The 18,320-nt window shown below is 43.7% G+C and overlaps 1 protein-coding gene and 1 long non-coding RNA gene across 2 annotated transcripts in view; one reads left to right on the top strand and one right to left on the bottom strand.

The window, feature by feature from the left end:
• Positions 1 to 18,320, bottom strand: part of GUCA1C (guanylate cyclase activator 1C) — a 54,902-nt gene that overhangs the window by 10,833 nt on the left and 25,749 nt on the right. Inside the window, exon 2 of the mRNA XM_006276226.4 lies at positions 924 to 1,073. Coding sequence (XP_006276288.1) covers positions 924 to 1,073 — 150 coding nt within the window. The remainder of the gene's footprint in view (positions 1 to 923; positions 1,074 to 18,320) is intronic.
• Positions 1 to 18,320, top strand: part of LOC109280304 (uncharacterized) — a 38,017-nt gene that overhangs the window by 5,610 nt on the left and 14,087 nt on the right. The gene's annotated exons all lie outside the window — the stretch shown is intronic.

The raw sequence follows: 18,320 nt of genomic DNA, 5'->3' as shown, positions 1-18,320 counted from the left end.
ACACAGTCTCAGGAATATTTGTGAGACAGCTTTTCAGATGCTTATTGAACATGGATGAAAAGGATTAGTGCTCAGCAATACTCACTGGCAGCCAGAATACAATCCTGCATTGCTGATGAGAGGTTGTTATCCCATTATTAACACCTGAGTCTGATTAAGAAGCTGTCAATCTAAAAGGAAGGCATCACTGCAATTGCAATCTAGATCATGAGGACTTAAAACAGAGATTTTGGATCTGGAATTGTATTCAAATTATTCCAGGGTCAAGGGTTAGTTAGCAGAGTCAGTTGAAAATGGGGAAATTATTCCAAGTGTAATAATAATATGTTTTTCAGAGTTTGAAATGGATCCATTTTCTGTGAAACTTTATGTAATACTCATAAAAATTATTATTCAGTTTCCAAATTCTGTGATGGGGTTTCAGCAACCAAATTTAACCAGACTAGCTCAATAAATCTTAAGACTAGTGTAGAGAATTTTACAAAAAAAGAAAATTCAAACAGCATCCATAATTTTTTTGTGAATAGGTTAGTTTGATAAGACCATGTTTTCTATGGAAAAAAGTAAAGAAAAAAAATATTGACCAGCTGTGTTATTCATTATGCTATTGCAGTGCTATGCTGCTTCACTGGAGTATAGTTTATCAAAATAACATCTCCATTGCAAATAACTCTCATAAAGTATTTTGTTTTGAATAAAGTGCTAAACCTGTAGAAGTAAGGCTTGAAGGTAAATACTCCTCAGATACATGCACCTTAAATTACAAAAATTAACATTTCTAGGCAAAGAAATCCAGTGCTTATACTCTGAAATATTTGGCAACACAGAATTAAGCTATTTACATTACAGCATGTGACAAATCAGTCCTTCAGAGGTAATGTGCTATGTCAAGTGCAATTGCTACTGTGCATAAACATGCTTACCTTGAATATGTTTGATAGTTCTTTTTTGTCAATGCATCCATTTCCATCAGCATCGTATAGCTTGAAATACCATTTCAGTTTTTGGTCAATTTTCCCTCGTATAACCAAATTTATTGCTGCTATGAACTCCAAAAAGTCTATAAATCCATCCTGAGAGAGATTAAAAAATAGCATTTAACAAGTAGGGCTTGCTTTCATTCTGGCAGCAATCATGTATAAGCAAGTCATTTAATACACTGTAATACAAGCTCATTTATAAATCACCTTACCATAAAAAATCTCCCATGGCTTTTAAAAAGGATAATACACGAGCTCAGCCAAAAGCAATATGGAAAATAACCTTAGCACAGCCAGTCCTGTCCTCCCAGGCAAGCCAGAAAGCAGAAGTGTTAGGCTGGTACTACTATAGTACACAGAAGCTACCATCTCTATACACACTCATGCTTCAAAGAAGCACTCTAGCAGCCTTCTGGCCACAATGAATCCCCCAGACAGGTCTTATATTGAAGAAGATATTTACTCTAAAATCCTGAGTACATATCCATGCCTTCTCACCCAGCAGATCAGTCTTATGTGGTAACCCTGCAGGAGGCTACAGGGTAAATACTAGGCCTGTGTGAAGCAGCTAGTATTCACTTCAGATTCAGATTTGGCTGATTCAGGGACAGTGATTTGAATCGCTGTCCTAATTTGATTAGGCCGAATCTGGTTCAGAGATTTGGCTGCTGCCGAATCTCTGAATCAGCCAGGCCAGGCCCATCCCCCGCCCCTCTCCCAGCCTGGCAATGGCTGCCCTGCCTGCCCCAGCTCTTGGCACTTGTTTAAAAAAAAAGCCCCGACTTGAGGGGTGCTGCCAGGTGGGGGGTGATCCCCTGCTGCCCCCCACTGTCCCATGCCACATGGGGGGCTCTGCATGAGTCCCCCAACCCCACCTTCACTCCCTCAGCCCCCACATAAGTGTCCCACCTGGGGCCAGCATGAGCCCTTTAAGAAAAAAAAAACCCACCAAAAACCCCCCAGACTCACCATTTCTGCCTGGTGGGGGATGATCCCCACTACCCCCCACCATGTGGGGTACTCTTCCATGAGCCCCACAAGCCCTGAGGCTGCTCCCCACTCCTCCAGCCCCCCCACCCCTAGTACTTACCAGCTCGGAGTCCAGCTACAGCTCCCTGCTGCAGCTACTAGGGACTGCTTAAGTCATCAAAGCTCTCCAAATCTTTTCTGAAGAGTCAGAGAGCTTTGAATCAATTTGGACCTTTAAATTGGTCCCCTGATTCAATTCGGATCAGAGATTCAGCCACCAAATTGGGCCAAAACTCCTCCGAATCGAATCACCACCTGAAGCTCCGCACAGCCCTAGTAAATACAGTACAAAAGCAAAATAGGGTAGTGATGTCATGGTTTCTCTTGATCTGCCATACCCAGCAAGTGTGAAAAAAATAAATGGAAGTATACCTTTGTCCAACTATCTATTACTGCACCAGTGAGGTTGCCTGTAGATCCAGAAGCAATTTTTTTGCTCACAGTTACTAATTTATAAAGGAAAATGGCAGGGATACAGATGAGAAGACTCTGAATATTGCTCCAGCAATGAATGATAGGATCCAAAGCTGTCCAGAGTTGTCCAACCTTGTTCACACAGATTTGATTCCTACTTGTGTCCCTTGACAATTCAACTTTGGGTGGGTGGATCTTTGAGTGAAAGGACATTATAATAAGATATGATCATGATCAAGGACTTGGCATAAACCCAGACTCTGGATATTGTTCAGCTCCATAAATATTCAAGCCTCCTTTTGAAAGCTGCTAACAACATTTTGAAAGGAATATAAACTCATGTTTCAAGGCTTAATCTTGTCTGTGTTTACTAGGGATTAGGAGGCCTCTTCACAAGGGACAGATTATCCCCCTTCTATTTAGTGCATCAGTCTTCTGGATCTTCCTCTGAAGGTTTTAGTGATAGTCACTGTCAGAGATGGGATTAAATGATCCATAGATATGAGTCATAATAGCAATTCCTTTCTGCCTGTAATGGAGCAGTCACAGAGTTTGGAACAGCACTTAATCCTCATGTCTCGCATTTTCATATAAAAGATTTTACAGTTGGGTAATTTTCCTATATGATCATCCTACAGGACCCAAATCAAACCCTGGAAATCAATGGAACATTTTTTACTGACTTTGGTTGAGTGTAGATATGATCCATACTTACTTACAATAATAAACCAAGGGAGGCATTGAAATGATTAATTATCTAAGGGTGCAGATACACTCAATAATTTAATTGTTCCCACATGTCACTGATTGGGAACTGGTTCACAGTTGTGTTAAGTGCTGTGGCTCTAACACCAGGAGAGGTAGTGGGTACCTAGCCCAGACTTGCAGTGGGTGAGAGGGGTGCTTGTAGCCATGCATTTGGAGTCCCAGGGTGTGGGTGACTTGTGGCTGGAGGCGATTTCACTTTTTTACATTCTCTTGTTCATAAACAGAACTCAGCAAACTTCAATAGCCTGCAAGCAACTGAAGTCTGCTGTGTGTTTGCCTGACTAGGAAGCAGGGAGAGCAAGGAAGGAGTGCTTGGACTCACACTTTTTGGTTCCAAAGGGTTGTGGGGAAAAGATGATGGGCTGTGTTCAAGTAGGGAGCAAGAACACAGTGGGTTGTTAAAAAGATAGCTTTTATTGAGCCAACAGTGCAAGGAAACTCATTGCTAACTAGTGCCAAAAGAACAGGCGAGCCTGTTGCAACAGTGTGTGTTGGTGGGGTGAGGAGAGATGCAGTGTGGGATGCCTGGAGGACTGACCAGACCCATGTTGCAGAATGTATAGTGTCTTCACATAATGCTGAACAGATTCATAGTGAACTGGTTCAAAATAGTATGTGATTTTCCAGGTACTCTTTTAATTTGTTCCACTTGCTAAATGAAGGGAGCATAAGCATCAGCAGTAAACAGTCCAGCTGCACTGGACTACTGAAGTACTCCAGCTGATGGCTGTGGCTCTTGTTTTTCCTTTCTCTATTCAGCAGCACAGAAATGATGCTATGCCATGGTTGAGGGGAGAAGCAATGCCCTTTTAAAGTGAAAATTCCAGGAATTGGCTGAGTGGAAGCTTGTGTCCTCAGAGACCCATGGTGAATTAAGTAGGTTGTGAACCACCCGGGTATGAATGATCCACGTTACTGCATTATTAAATGACCATATATTTGGATTGCTGAGAACTTTACCGTTAGTGAATACAGAACAGACTAACATCTGCTCTGCCTGATTATAACTGACTGTTATTCCATTATGGCTAGAATATTTTTCAGTTTCAGGAAAAGGAAAGCAAGAATGATATGAAGGAAGTATCCAGGTCCCACACAATAACTCTTCCTTTGTGCTTAGTGCCATTATCAATATCTATATCTATACATGCGTAACAGAAAGCAAGATAATGTGGCTCGGTTTTCATGTCCTTATAGCAATTACACATTCTTTGGATGTTGTTGAAGGTAAATACATGTGAATATAATGTCACTACATAAAAGTGTTAAGCAGACTAATTCAAATTGTAAAGCTGCACATTAGCATTTGATACTCCACATATGACCTTTCAATCCATGAGATTTCAATCCATATGACAGAGACAAAGCCACATCAATTTGAATTTTGATATCTTGGAAATGATTTTATGAAACAGTTCATCAACTATTTTACTGAAGTCCACACTGGTTGCACGGTCTTTCCTCCTCAGCCCTTAGCTCCATTAAGCAAGGACCATGTGTACCTAGTAGGGTTGTGTGAAATTTTGCTGGCTGTTTCATTTTGACGCTGTTCCAATTCATTTTGAGCTTGAAACAGCGAAATTGAAATGAAACGAAGGGCTTCAAAGTAGTCTCAAAATGAAACAACGGTAGTCGAAACGTTTTGAGTTTCGAAACTCAAGCTGGGCTTGCCTGCAGGGAAATAGAAAGAAAGGAGAGGGAGGGGGAAGATGGGGGGAGGGAGGACTGTGTAGCTGGCCAGTGACTGTGATCCTTCCCTGAGGTCCCTTCCAATCCCAGTGCTCTGGGGGAGGCATGGAAAAACAGCATAAAAGGCAGCATTTGTTTGAATTGGGCTGCTTTCAGTCACCCATGTCATGAGTTTTGCTTGTCAGCAGCCTGAGACACAGTTTCCCAGAAACCCTGGCACCTATCTCCTTGAAATCTGGCAGGCTTCATGGCCTCAGCAGGGGCTACCATCCTTGCAGTTTTTACCCTTCTACGCCTTAACTCACACAGTCACACATCACATGTTTTTCTTGTGAGCAGCCTGAGGTGCAGTTTCCTAGAAACCCCTGCACTTCTCTCCTTGAAAGCTTGCAGGCTTCATGGCATCAGCAGGGGCTACTATCCCTGCAGTTTTCATCCCCCTGCACCTTAACACAGTGTCACCCATGTCACAACTTTTGCTTGTCAGCAACCTGAGGTGCATCTTCCCAGAAACCCCTACACCTATCTCCTTGAAACTTGCCAGGTTTCATGCCCTCAGAAGGGGCTAGTATCCTTGTAAGTTTCATCTGAATCAGGCAAGAACTGACAAAGTTATAGGCAGTTTTGTGATTCCCCATTATAGCCTATGGGTAAAACATCGAGACAGCATCAAAACAGCAAAACTGCTTCAACGAAACAAACAGAACAGTGGTTTTGAAACTAAACAAAATTTGAAATGAAACACTGTCCTGTTCAAATGTCAAAACAGAAGTTGAAACAAAATAGTGCCGTTTCGCACAACCCTAGCTCTACTGCTCCTTTATATGTTTGCGCTCTTTGTTTCTCATCAGACTATTTATGAATTTTAGGCTTAACACTTGTTACCAGAATCCATTTTCTTTCCTTCCTCATCTCTCACCATTTTGAAGAATGATATTGCATCTGCTTCATTCCTGTATTCCGGTACCATAATTGTTACTGTAAAATGTCAGCAATTTAGAAAGATTATTGGGTAGCTTAATAGCTAAGATACAAGGTGCTAATGCAAAACCTGCCTGTTTGTTGTGAGTATGTTACCATTCATTTCCCATGCTGTAATGGTAGGTAGGCCAAAAGTTTGGCATGGTTTATTGCAGGACTGAAACCAGGGCAGCTAATTATGTCCCAGGGACAAAAAACATAGACCTTCAAAATGATCAATCACATGTTCCTCTTAGTGGCTACCATACCAGAAGTGGAAGGACTGAGGACATCTATACGCATGCTCTGGGGTGGAGGACAAGCTTTAGTTAACACCTGCGCTGCCATTTTGAAATGCAGGGACGCTGAATATATGGCACGGAGGCTGCTAGAGTGTGCTAATTAGCACACTCCAGCAGACTCACAGCAGACTCAATTAATCAAGTCTGTTTTGACATGTATGTCAAACCAGAACTCCGTCACATGTATAGGTGCCCTAAGAGAAAAGAAAGGAGGGAGGGAGGGGAGGTGCTTTTTTTTATAGTAACATAGAACATCTGATTACCCTATTTATTTCAGTGAGGTCTTGAAAATCTCTCTTTGAAACATTACCCCAAATAGGTATTATTGGGTCAATATTTCCTAGGAAGGGCATTGTCTTGGTATCTGTATCTGGTACAAATGGATTAAAGTACCAACACTCTTCAAAAGCATCCTTATTTCTTAAGATTTCCAAATTTTATTGACTTCAGATTACTGTTCACATGTTTGGAAGGAAACTAAGGAAGGAGTAGGTGGTTCAGTACTTATCCAAACTGAACTCTGAACATTTTGAGATCCATCCATCTCTGAACATCAGAAGCAAACCAAGAACTGAACACAAAGCTACCATGGGGCTATTAAGAACATTTGCTGGTCAAAGGAGCTACTATCAAAATGCTTTGTAAATGCAGGCAGATAGGAGTCAGGTTTACCACATATCTATACCATAATACACATGTTACATTGAAATGTTGATAAGGGACTAAAGTGTATTTCCTATCTCCAGTAAAAAGCCCAGTATCAGGATTACAAAAGTATTGCAACAAAAAACAGTTCAGTAGTCATGCTTTTGCACACATGCAGCCTTCCCATTTGAAATGTCTTTTCTGTTCTAATATATATATATATATATATATACAAACACAGTTATAGCAAACCTAGATTTAGAAAAAGCATATGGCAGAGTGGATCATGATTACATATTCAAAGTGCTAGGAAAAATTATACTGATGGCTGCTGAGGGAAAAGGTAATACAGCAATATCATCTATATGGATTTTAAAAGCCTTGTTTAGATGCCCATGAATTTGGACTTGACCCTCTGCTTCTCTATACAAGAGCCTTGTCCAACATATACATTTCTCTGGGAACCCCAGTTTCCCTAGCACTTTGAATATGTAATAATGATTCACTCTGTCATATGCTCTTTCTGAATCTAGCTTTGGTAGAACTATATTTATTTTCCTTTCTTGGATATGGGATGGTGCATCACATCAGACATCTTTCTACCTGGTACTAAGTATATTTTGTCTTCATGTGTTATCTTCTTGAGGTTTTTCCTCATCCTCAGTGTCTTGGCCATTAGCTTATAGTCCATATTAAGGAGTGGAATTGGTCTCCAGTTTTTCAGGGGTTCTTTCTCCCCTTTACTGAAGAGTAAGATCACAGTGCCTTTTGTATAATCTTTCCCTGTCTCTCCTATTTCTACTATTTTCTCAAAAACTTCCACTATATCCTTCCTTACCTATGCCCAGAACTTCTTATAAAATTCCATAGGTAGTCCATTTGCTTCTGCTGATTTCCCTATTTTAAAGGCTTTTAAAGATTCTTCCACTTCCTTTAAGCTTATCTTTTCTTCTGTCTTCTTTGCTTTTTCCTCCTCTACTTTCTCTTCAGTCTCTTCTAGCAAAACCTCCATCTTCTTCCTGTCTATTTCTTTCTTCTGATATAGTTCTTCATAAAATCTTGTTGCTTCCAACACCTCCTGCTTTTTCAACTGGGTGCCACCTTTTTCCTGCACTGCTTTTAGCTCTCCTTTCTCTGTCTTCATTCTAGCCAAAAAGTATCAGGACCACTCTTTGTTTTCTCCCACACAGGATGCTTGTACCAAAAACATTTTCTCTCTCATCTTTCTTTTAAACCAGCATTCTATCTCTTGCCTTGTTTCCTCTAGTTCTTCTCGTACTGGTCTTCCTTCTGAAGCTTCCTTTAGGAGCTCATGCATCTTTCTTTGCAGCTCTCTTAGCTCTTTTGTTCCTTTCCCTGTGGTTCTTTAACCTCCCTTCCTGAAGAATTTCCCCATCTTCACCATCATCCATCATTTTCTGGCACTTAAAATATTCAGTGTTCTCCATTCCTCATTTTGTCTTGTGTATGCTGGACACATCTCCTCATCTATAATCTTATAGCAGTTGCACATTTAACTTCCACACTCCTCTTTCTCTTACAGGGCTCTTACCAAGGCTCAGTTCTGCCTTCAGCATCTGCTGATCACCAGATGCCACAATTACGGTTTCTTCCTTATGTTTATTTCTTTTGATATAAACACAAAGTTAGTTCTTGATTATTTCTTTCCACTGGGGTCGGTTCTATTGAAAACTTTCTTCCCTGCCCACACTCTTCTTTTATTATATTTGCTAACAATTTGGATTACATTTCTGAAGTTCTGTTTCCTCCTTCCCCTGTTGTGTCACCCCCTACTATTAAGTAATTGAAGTCCCTGGCTTTTAGTAATCTTTTAGAGATGCGGGCAGTGGCTGCTGGGAAATGAACTCTGCCACAGGCCCGATCCAGCTTGTGGGCCAGACTTTGCTCGCCCCTGCATTAATGTCAGGAAACTGTTCTCTGGCTCTTCCTGACTCACCTCTCTCATTATCAGGTTTCTTCTTCTTGGTCTTCAGTCCCTGTGTTTTCTTTCTTTTCCTGGCCTGTCTCCATGGTTCTTTCTCTTGTTCTATCTCCACTTCTGTTGTATGCAAGGTGTCTTTTTTCTTTCCCACCTCCATCTCCGTGTCTGAGCTGTTTGCTCTTTCTGCCTTACCTTCCGTTCTGTCTCCTATCTCCTCCTGTGCTGCCTCAATCACAGAAATTGAATCCCTCTCCTTCTCTGTTTCACCCTCCTGTACGGTTTCTTCCACCATTTCTACCTCTGTGTCCAACTCCTTCTCTCCTGCACCCTCCTCCTCCAGGCTTTCCTGTTCCTCAGGGGGTCTGACTATACTTGCAAAGGCTTTAGGACACCTACAATACAAGTGTTTCTCTCCCTTACAAACAGTGCATTTTAGGGACTCCTGGCACTCTGCTACCCTGTGCGCCCATCCCTTCACATCTGTAGCACACGGTGAGGGGACATTGTGTGGACTGGTGCCCCACCTTTCCACATTTGCTGCACCATTTAGGTTGCCCATGGTACATTATAAAACCCTGGCATGCATGGATCTGAATCACTGTTGGGAGATGCAGCACCCCACCTGGGCTCCAATTGTTTGCTGTAACTCTACTCGTGCCCTCCAAGACTCTGTCCAGATACTATATTAGCCCCTTACTTTCTCTACCAACATGACCCTTTGGATGTATTTTTCCATCCATCTTTCTATGTTTTCTGCCTCTAGTAAATCTGTGTACATTCAAACTACACTCTTTCTTTTGATTGTTCCCCTGCTATGAACTTTGTTCCTCTTAATTCCTCTCACTCACATTTCTCTGCATATTTCTTCCAAAAGTTCTCATACCCTTCTCCATTCAAGTAAGGCAATTCCCAAGTCTTATTCTGAGAAAGCACTCAGGCTGGTAAAATGCTCTGTCTGCACCTCCCAAATCTCAAATAATACCTTTTCCAGGAAATCGTATCTGATTATCGTTGATCCTGTCTGCCTCCTTTCACCAGCTAAAGCTGACAATCCACAGCCTCTGCTCCTCTCTAGCTTCTCTTGGTGCCTTTTCCAAATTTTTCTACCATGCCACTCCCAGTGGTCAGCCTGCTGTGGTGCTCCAGCTGTCCTCTGCTTCTCACCTGACGTACCTTCTCCAGATGTTCCTTCTCTGTCTCCCACTCCTCTGCTCCTGTCTTTCTTCTGGAATCATCACTCTTGTTGTTACTGCCTCTGCTGTTGTTCCCAATGTCACCTTCTTTCTTCCTTTCTTTTTCACCTTTGTCCACTCCCCATCTGTCTCAGGATCTTCATTTCTGCTCTTCACCTCTTTTTCCACCTCATGCTTACTTGTCTCCATTACCATTATTTTGAGGTTTGGGTCTCCCTCTGCTCCTTATACCCTGATGCTCTGTTGATCCCTTTCTCTACCTTTAAGGTATAGATCATGTTTTCAATGCTGATAGGAACCTACCACAAAGATAAGCCAGTGCAACCCATCTGAACAAGACACAGTGCCTAGTGTACTGAGCCCTCCTTAGAGTGAATTCTTTTTCAAGTCATGGTACACCACTACATCAAATACATGTTGACTTCCTCTTCACTCCTACAGCTGAGCAGTGCCTTTCTTTTCCATTTCCATGATTTCTGCTTCTTCATGAACCTTAAATATCTGGCAAACAAAACCAAACTTCTTTGTAGCTGAGAGGGTCTGTTGCCATCTCTCTCAGCGTTTCACATGTAATTAGCTCGGCCCTGCCTTCTATAGGCTGGATGTGGACCAAGCCCTGTGCCTCATCTGCATATACATTTTTGGAGGGTCCTAGGACCTGTGACAAGAACACCCAGTTCCAGTTGTGAGTGGGAGCTAAATAGGATGGGGAACCTTTGTCATGGATATCTGGAGTACACGCACATACTGAGAAGTACTGGGCTTGGGGTCACTGTGGCTTGAAATGGTGTTGAAGTCCAGCCCAATGAACTATATGCTAAGTCATAAGCCTTTTGGCTCTGTACTAATATCATGCACAGTGTAGGTACCAAAGTGGTGCTCAGAAGTGTGTTTATGGACTACCTGTGCTGAAATTTGCAGCAGTCACGGTTGAGCCTAGAGTCAAACCCCTAGTAGTCTCGTGTTCCCCTCTTCAGTTCTTGTCCTCCTCCCTGTCTCTTTCCTGTTCTTATTGTTACATTCAGCTCACTTCCACGTTTTGCTTAGGGAGGGAACAGAGCCTGAGTAGGGTTTGACAGTCAGATGGGGCAGGAAGGAAAAAGTTGGGGGGGAGGGAGGGGGAAGGGTAGTGCAAAGTCAAAAGGGACCATCTGATCCCCCAGGCACTATTTTTCCTGCTGCAGAAGTGGGAGGAGGATGAATTCAAGCCATCACTCTGAAAATTATATTCTACACCTAGCAAATTGTAAGTAATTCATACATTTTCAATATATAGAATCTAATTATTGGGAGGTTGTCTTCTGTTCAGGGTAGTCTTGTATTTGAGTAAATATGTTAATTCCCTTCTTGGCTGCCTTGTGGCCATTCATAGATTTCATAGACATTAGACCTGGAAGGGACCTTGTAAGATCATCAGGTCCAGCCTCTGCCCAAGGGTCAGGAAGTCAGCAGGGGACAAAGGATCTCAGCAAGATAAGTGTCCAAATGTTTCTTGAAAGTGTCCAGAGTAGGTGCTTGCACACCTCTGGAGGGAGTCTCTTCCAGGCCTTGGGGGCTCGGACAGTAAAGAAATTTTTCCTTATGTCCAGCCTAAAATGGTCTTGCAAGAGTTTGTTACCATTGGACCTTGTTATCCCCTGGGATACTCTGGTGAACATGCATTCCCCCAGATCCTGATGCACACCCTTTATATACTTATAGGCTGCCACCAAGTCACCCCTGAGCTTGTACTTCTCCAGGCTGAAGAGTCCCAAAGCTCTCAGCCTCTCTTTGTAAGGCCTTTTGCTTGCCCTTTGATCATGTACATGCATTTATATACAGGCCAGAGATTTGTTCACTTTGCAAGCTGTTGTATCGCATTGGTGGCTAATGTTCACCTTGTGGTCAATCATGACCTCCTAGTCTCTTTTGGTTATAGTGCTAGCGAGTGTAGCATTGCCAAGCCCGTAAGTGTGATGTGGGTTTCTTTTCCTGAAGTGGAGCACATTGCATTTCTCCATATTGAATGACATCAGGTTTTCATCCGCCCACCTTGCAAGCTTATCAATGTCAGCCTGGATCACCAGCCTATCCTCAAGTGGGGACGCTTTTCCCCAAAGCTTGATGTCATCAGTGAACTTAGACAGTCTACTTCTGACACCAGTGTCCAGATTGTTTATGAAGACATTAAAGAGTACAGGTCCAAGAACAGAGCTTTGGGAAACACCACTAGTCACCCAGTGCCATGTTGATTTGATTCCGTTAACTACCACTCTCTGAGTCTGACCTCAGAGCCAGTTCCCCAGCCATTGGACTGTGAAGTAGTAGAGGCCACAGTTTCCCAATTTTTCCATGAGGACATCATGGGACACCAGGTCAAAGGCTTTTTTAAAGTCCAAATATATGATATCAACCTCTTCCCTTTTGTCAGGTTATATGTCACCTGGTCATAGAAGGAAATGAGGTTGAGGCAAGTTCTACCCACAACAAACTTGCGCTGGCTGTCCCTCAGAATGTTGCCTTCTGTTAGCCTGTCAAGAATGGTTTCTTTGATATTTTTTTCCAAAATCTTCCCAGGGATTGAGGTCAAACTGATTGTCCTATAGTTTCCCAGATCCTCTTTCCTCCCTTTCTTGAAGATAGGCACCACAATCACCCTCTTCCAATCTTCAGGTACTTCACCCGAGCACCACGAGTTCTATAATATCCTTGCCAGTGGCTGCGCTATGATGTCTGCCACTTCCTTTAGCACTCTTGGGTACAACCTATCCGGACCAACTGATTTGTGGGGGTCCAGCCTCTCAAGATGATGGTGATTGACTTGAAGCTGCTAGGAATTCATTTTTGGTGTAATTAAAAGCTAAAAGCCTTAAGGTTATTGCAAAGTGCTGATTCTTAATATTTTGCTAAGTGAACTTGATGCTGAAAGTTGCTTGCTTGACAGTGCAAGAGATGGAACTGATCTACATGGATTATAGACCTCATGTCTGGTAAGAATTTTTTTCTGTATACTGCACAGAAGACCCCTCTCCAACTTTTTATGCAGTGTGTTACCATTGAGTATCACAGAACAAGGTCTCTGAGAAAGCATAAACTTCCATTTTTCCTTCTTAATGGAAAAAATAAAAAGATTATTCTAGCAAAAAATATAGAGTTTTGTATATGGAGAAAAGGAAAGTTTCTACAATAGGTACAAAGCACAAGGTAGTAATGTGACATTTTCCACCACATCCTGAACTTGCGATGGAATAATTGCATTGGCAAGGCTGAAGTAGTGCAGAGAAGGCACTGAGGGTTACACTTGATTATAATCTGAGTATGAGTCAACAATATGCTCTTTTTCCAAAAAACAGCATCCTGGGCTGTATCAACAAGAGCATCTCTTGCCAATCAAGAGAAGTGATTCTTCTGTTCTTTTTGATGCTGGTGGGGCCTCACTTGGAGTGCTGTGTCCACTTTGGGACCCTACAATTAAAAAAAGATGTGGAAAGTTTAGAAAGAGTCCAGCAGAGAGCAACAAAATGATTAGAGGCCTGGGAAGCATAACTTATGAGGAAAGGATAAAAGAACTAATGTTATTTAGTCTAGAAAAGAGAAGACTGAGGGTAGATTTGATAACATCTGTCAAATACCTGAAAGGTGATTATGAAGAGGGTGGAGAGTAGGGCTGTATGAAATTTGGCTGGCTGTTTTGACTCGTTTCGAGCTGGAAACAGCGAAATCGAAACAAAACAAAGGGCTTTGAAACAGCCTCAAAGTGAAACGAGGGCAATTGCAACATTTTGAAAGTTTCAAAACATTTTGAGCTTCAAAGTTGAAGCTGAGATTGCCTGCAGTGAAACAAAATAAGGAGAGGGAAAAGCGGGGAAGGACTGCTCTGGTATTGACTGTGATGGTTTGGCTGCCTGAGATGCTGCTAGTTCTACTGTGCTGGTTACTAAGTTGTCATTTAAAGTGGTGGACCAGACTCAGGCTGTAGGGGAGGAGGAGGGCTCATCGGGGCACACTATTGTGTCATGTAGAGGCCCCAGCGCCAGTGAGGGCACTCCTTAACACACACACACACGTGTCATGAGGTTTGCTTGCCAACAGCTTGAGGTGAAGTTTTCCAGAAACCCCTGCACCTATCTCCTTGAAGCTTGGCAAGCTCGATGCCCTCAGAAGGGGCTACTATCCCTGCTGTTTTCATCCAAATATGCCAAAAATTGACAAAGTTATAGGCAGTTTCATGCTTCCCCATTATAGCCTATCGGCAAAATGTCAAAACAACATCAAAACAGCGAAACAGTTTTGATTAAATGAAATGGAACAGTGCTTTTGAACTGAAACAAAACTCAAAATGAAACACTGTCCCAGCAAAACAGAAGTCAAAATGAAATGGTTCACACAGCCCTAGTGGAGAGAACCTCTTCTCTATGGCTCAGCAGGACTGGGAACAATGACTTCAAACTGCAGAAGAGGAAACTTAGGATTAGGATTGTTGATTAGGGAGAAATTTCTAACTACAAAGGCTGTTAAGCACTGGAACAGGCTACCTAGAGAAGTTGTGGAATCTCTAGTCCCTGGAAATTTTCAAGAGCAGGTTGAACAGACACTTGACTGAGCTGTTTTCATCAGAGATGATCTTGCCTTGAGTACCAGGTCTGGATAAGATGACCTCACGAGTGTTTTGAGTGGACTAGATGACTGTCGTGTGCCCTTCCCTACTTCCCTATGATCCTCAGTCATGGTGTGGGTGGGCCTTATTTTGGGGTGAAATAATAATTCATTTTCTATGCCCTGTCAGATCTTTAGATCAGTCTTCTAAGAAGGCTAAAAGGGTGTTGGCTAGTGATCATGCAGGAAATCTAGTGATACAGGCCACAGTCTTCCATGCACTGAACTGAAAAACACAGCATTTTACATATGGTATTGAGGGCTAGATTTTCCAAAGTTGGTTGCTTTTTCACTGGGATTTTAGGTACCTAACTCCCAACCGAAAATCTGGACTTCAACAGAATAGGCTTAATAAGAAGAAAAAAAGCCTGCACCAATTTTGATAGACAAATTAGAAACAAAGGTATCAGTGCAAACTATGTAAGTTTCTTAGCAGGTACTGCTCAACTGCATAGATTATTTTTTCCAAATTATTGTTTTTATAATTTTCTTGGAAATATCACTGCTTGGTTAATAAAAATAGAACTACACCAAAAAGACTGATCTAGAGTGAAGATCTGGTACTTGCACAGAATTAAGCTGTTGTGTTAACTGTCACATTCCTTGGTTAAACTGTTCATCTCTTTCCCTTTATAAGGCCTGCACAACAGGGAACCACATTAATATACAGCATCTGCTGGGGTTTTTTAATGTTACTCTGCCTGCAAATACAAATTTAATAAAGAGAACTAGGAAAACAGACACCAATTCAGTGTCCTATGAGCTCCTGGAAGGCCATGGCATAGATTATACATGGCTCTATAGTGAAAGAGTGGAAAGTAGAGGGAAACAAACATAAAAAAACATATAAAGTGGTTGTGATAACAGAAAGCCAAGCAATTGCAACCAAGAGGCAGCTCTGAAGGTAAACAGTTCAGTTTCTTTTGTCAGCATTGATCTATAGGGATGAACCACACAGGACAAACTTGGGAAGTTCAGATAAGATGGATTCTACACCTAGAATCAGTGCCATAGCAAGGAAGTTTGGGGCCCAGGGAAAGCCTATAGCAGTAGCCCACCCTTGCTCTGTGCAGAGATCTGGGGGGCACACATCCTCTCCATGCTTGCCTGGAGGTGCAGGTAGTGGTGGGAGTCACCCCCATTTTCCAGCGCCCACCTGGTGAGTTTCTCATGGCTCTGTCCTGCGCCCTGCCCCAGCTGGGCAGAACCTGCCTCTGTTCCAGCCCCCCTCCCCTCTCACCTGAGGTGGGGGCTCAATCTGCCCCCCCCCCCACTCCTTCTCCCCCATAAGAGACTCACCAGCTGGACGGTGCTCTCCAAGCTGCTGGGCTGGCCCCGTGCATGCTGCAGCTGTGTGCATGCATGCAGCATTTATCAGCCACATCAGCCAAAAGTGTTTGAAATATTTATAAAGAAATATCAACTCATGACTCACCTGTTGACACCCCTTTGCTTTGGCGCCCGAGGCAGTTATCCTGCTTGCTACCCCCACACCACTGCTACTGTACTGCCTAGAATGGCCCACTTGGCTAAAGAATTAGCTGACCAGCCATGTCCCTAACACTTGGACCACACTTCGCATGCCATTTTGCTTTGGGTGTGCCACTGAATCAGGATCAGGGTAGGCACAGTTCCTTGACAGTGCCAATTAGCTTATCCATGGTACAGTTGCAGCCCAGATTTCATAGACATTAGGGCTGGAAGGGACCTCGGAAGATCATCGAGTCCAGCCCCCTGCCTAAAGGGCAGGAAGTCAGCTGGGGTCATAGGATCCCAGCAAGATAAGCATCCAGTTTGCTCTTGAAGGTGTTCAATGTGGGCGCTTGAACCACCTCCAGTGGCAGGCTGTTCCAGACCTTGGGGGCTCAGACAGTAAAGGAATTCTTCCTTATGTCCAGCCTGAAACGGTCTTGCAGTAGTTTATGACCATTCGACCTAGTTGTCATCCCTTGGGGTGCTCTGGTGAACAAACGTTCCCCCAGATACTGGTGGTCACCCCTGATAAACTTGTAGGTGGCCATCAGATCACCCCTGAGCCTGCGCTTTTCCAGGCTAAAGAGCCCCAGGGCTCTCAGCCTGTCATCGTAGGGTCTGCTTCCCTGACCTCTGATCATGCGCATGGCTCTTCTCTGGACTCTCTCAAGCTTCTCCACATCCTTTTTGAATTGTGGAGCCCAAAACTGGACGCAGTACTCCAGCTGCAGCCTCGGCCCCCTGTACTAAGGCCGAGTACAAGGGGAGAATGACGTCCCAGGATTTGCTTGAGAAGCATCTATGGATGCAAGCCAGCGTTTTGGTCGCTTTACTAGCTGCAGCATCGCACTGCAGGCTCATGTTCATCTTGTGGTCAATGATGACCCCCAAGTCTCTTTCTTGCACAGTGCTAGCCAACATAGCACTGCCGAGCCTATAAGGATGCTGCGGGTTTTTCTTCCCAAGGTGGAGAACCTTGCGTTTATCGGCATTGAACACCATCAGATTCTGGTCCGCCCACTTGCTGAGCCTGTCCAGGTCAGCCTGGATCATCCGCCTGTCTTCTGGTGTTGATGCTTTGCCCCAAAGTTTGGTGTCATCAACGAACTTGGCCAGTCCGCTTCTGACTCCAGTGTCCACATCATTAATGAAGATGTTGAACAGTATGGGTCCAAGGACAGAGCCTTGGGGGACCCCACTGGTCACAGGACACCACGATGAGTGGCTTCCATCAATTACTACCCTCTGGGTCCGACCCCGGAGCCAATTTTCCAGCTAGTGGATCATGGAGGACCCAAGGTGACAATTGGCCAGTTTCTCCAAGAGGTGATCATGGGAAACCAGATCGAAGGCTTTTTTGAAGTCAAGATATATGACATCAATCTCTTCTCCCTTGTCCAGGTGATAGGTCACCTGGTCATAGAAGGAAATGAGATTGGTCAAGCAAGACCTACCCGCAACAAACCCGTGCTGGCTGTCCCTTAAGATGTTGGCATCAGCCAGTCCATTAAGGATGGCCTCTTTAATAAACTTTTGTAAGATCTCCCCCGGGATAGAAGTCAGGCTAATGGGCCTATAGTTAGCCGGATCCACTTTCCTCCCTTTCTTGAAGATAGGCACCATATTGGCCTTCTTCCAGTCCTCGGGCACTACACCAGAGTGCCAAGAGTTTTCAAAGATCCGTGCTAGAGGTTTGGGCTATGATGCTCGCCAGCTCCTTGAGTACCCTGGGGTGAAGTTTGTCAGGGCCGGTTGACTTGAAGGTATCCAGCTTCTCAAGATGTTCCTTCACGAAGCCAGCATCAATGGAGGGCAGGGGATCACCCTCACCTGGACTTCCTGTCCCGTAGCGGGCATGGGCATCCCATGGGACTGATGAAAGACCGACGCAAAGTGCCTATTTAATAGGTTGGCTTTTTCCTGGGTGTCAGTTGTCAGTTGCCCCATCTGGTTCAGCAGGGGTCCAATGTTGCCCCTGCTTTTCTTCCGGCTCCCCACATATCTGAAAAAGGACTTTTTATTGTCCTTGATGCTCAAAGCTAGTTGGAGTTCAGTTGCAGCCTTGGCTTTCCTGGTCTGCTCCCTACAGGACCGGACCAGTGCAGAATAATCCTCCTTGGAGGTGACTCCCATCCTCCATCCTTTGTAGGCCTTTCTTTTTAGCCTCAGGAGGTCTGCTAGGTCCCTGGAGAGCCAGGGGGGCTGCTGTGCCCTCTTGCTGCCTTTCCTCTGAGATGGAATAGACTTAGTTTGTGCATTGAGGATTGCTCCCTTGAGGAGCAACCACTCA

Source organism: Alligator mississippiensis, chromosome 1 (assembly GCF_030867095.1).
Source record: "Alligator mississippiensis isolate rAllMis1 chromosome 1, rAllMis1, whole genome shotgun sequence".
Lineage (NCBI taxonomy): Eukaryota > Metazoa > Chordata > Crocodylia > Alligatoridae > Alligator > Alligator mississippiensis.
Note: the sequence above shows the minus strand (reverse complement) of the source record. Positions and strands in the feature narration are given on the sequence as shown.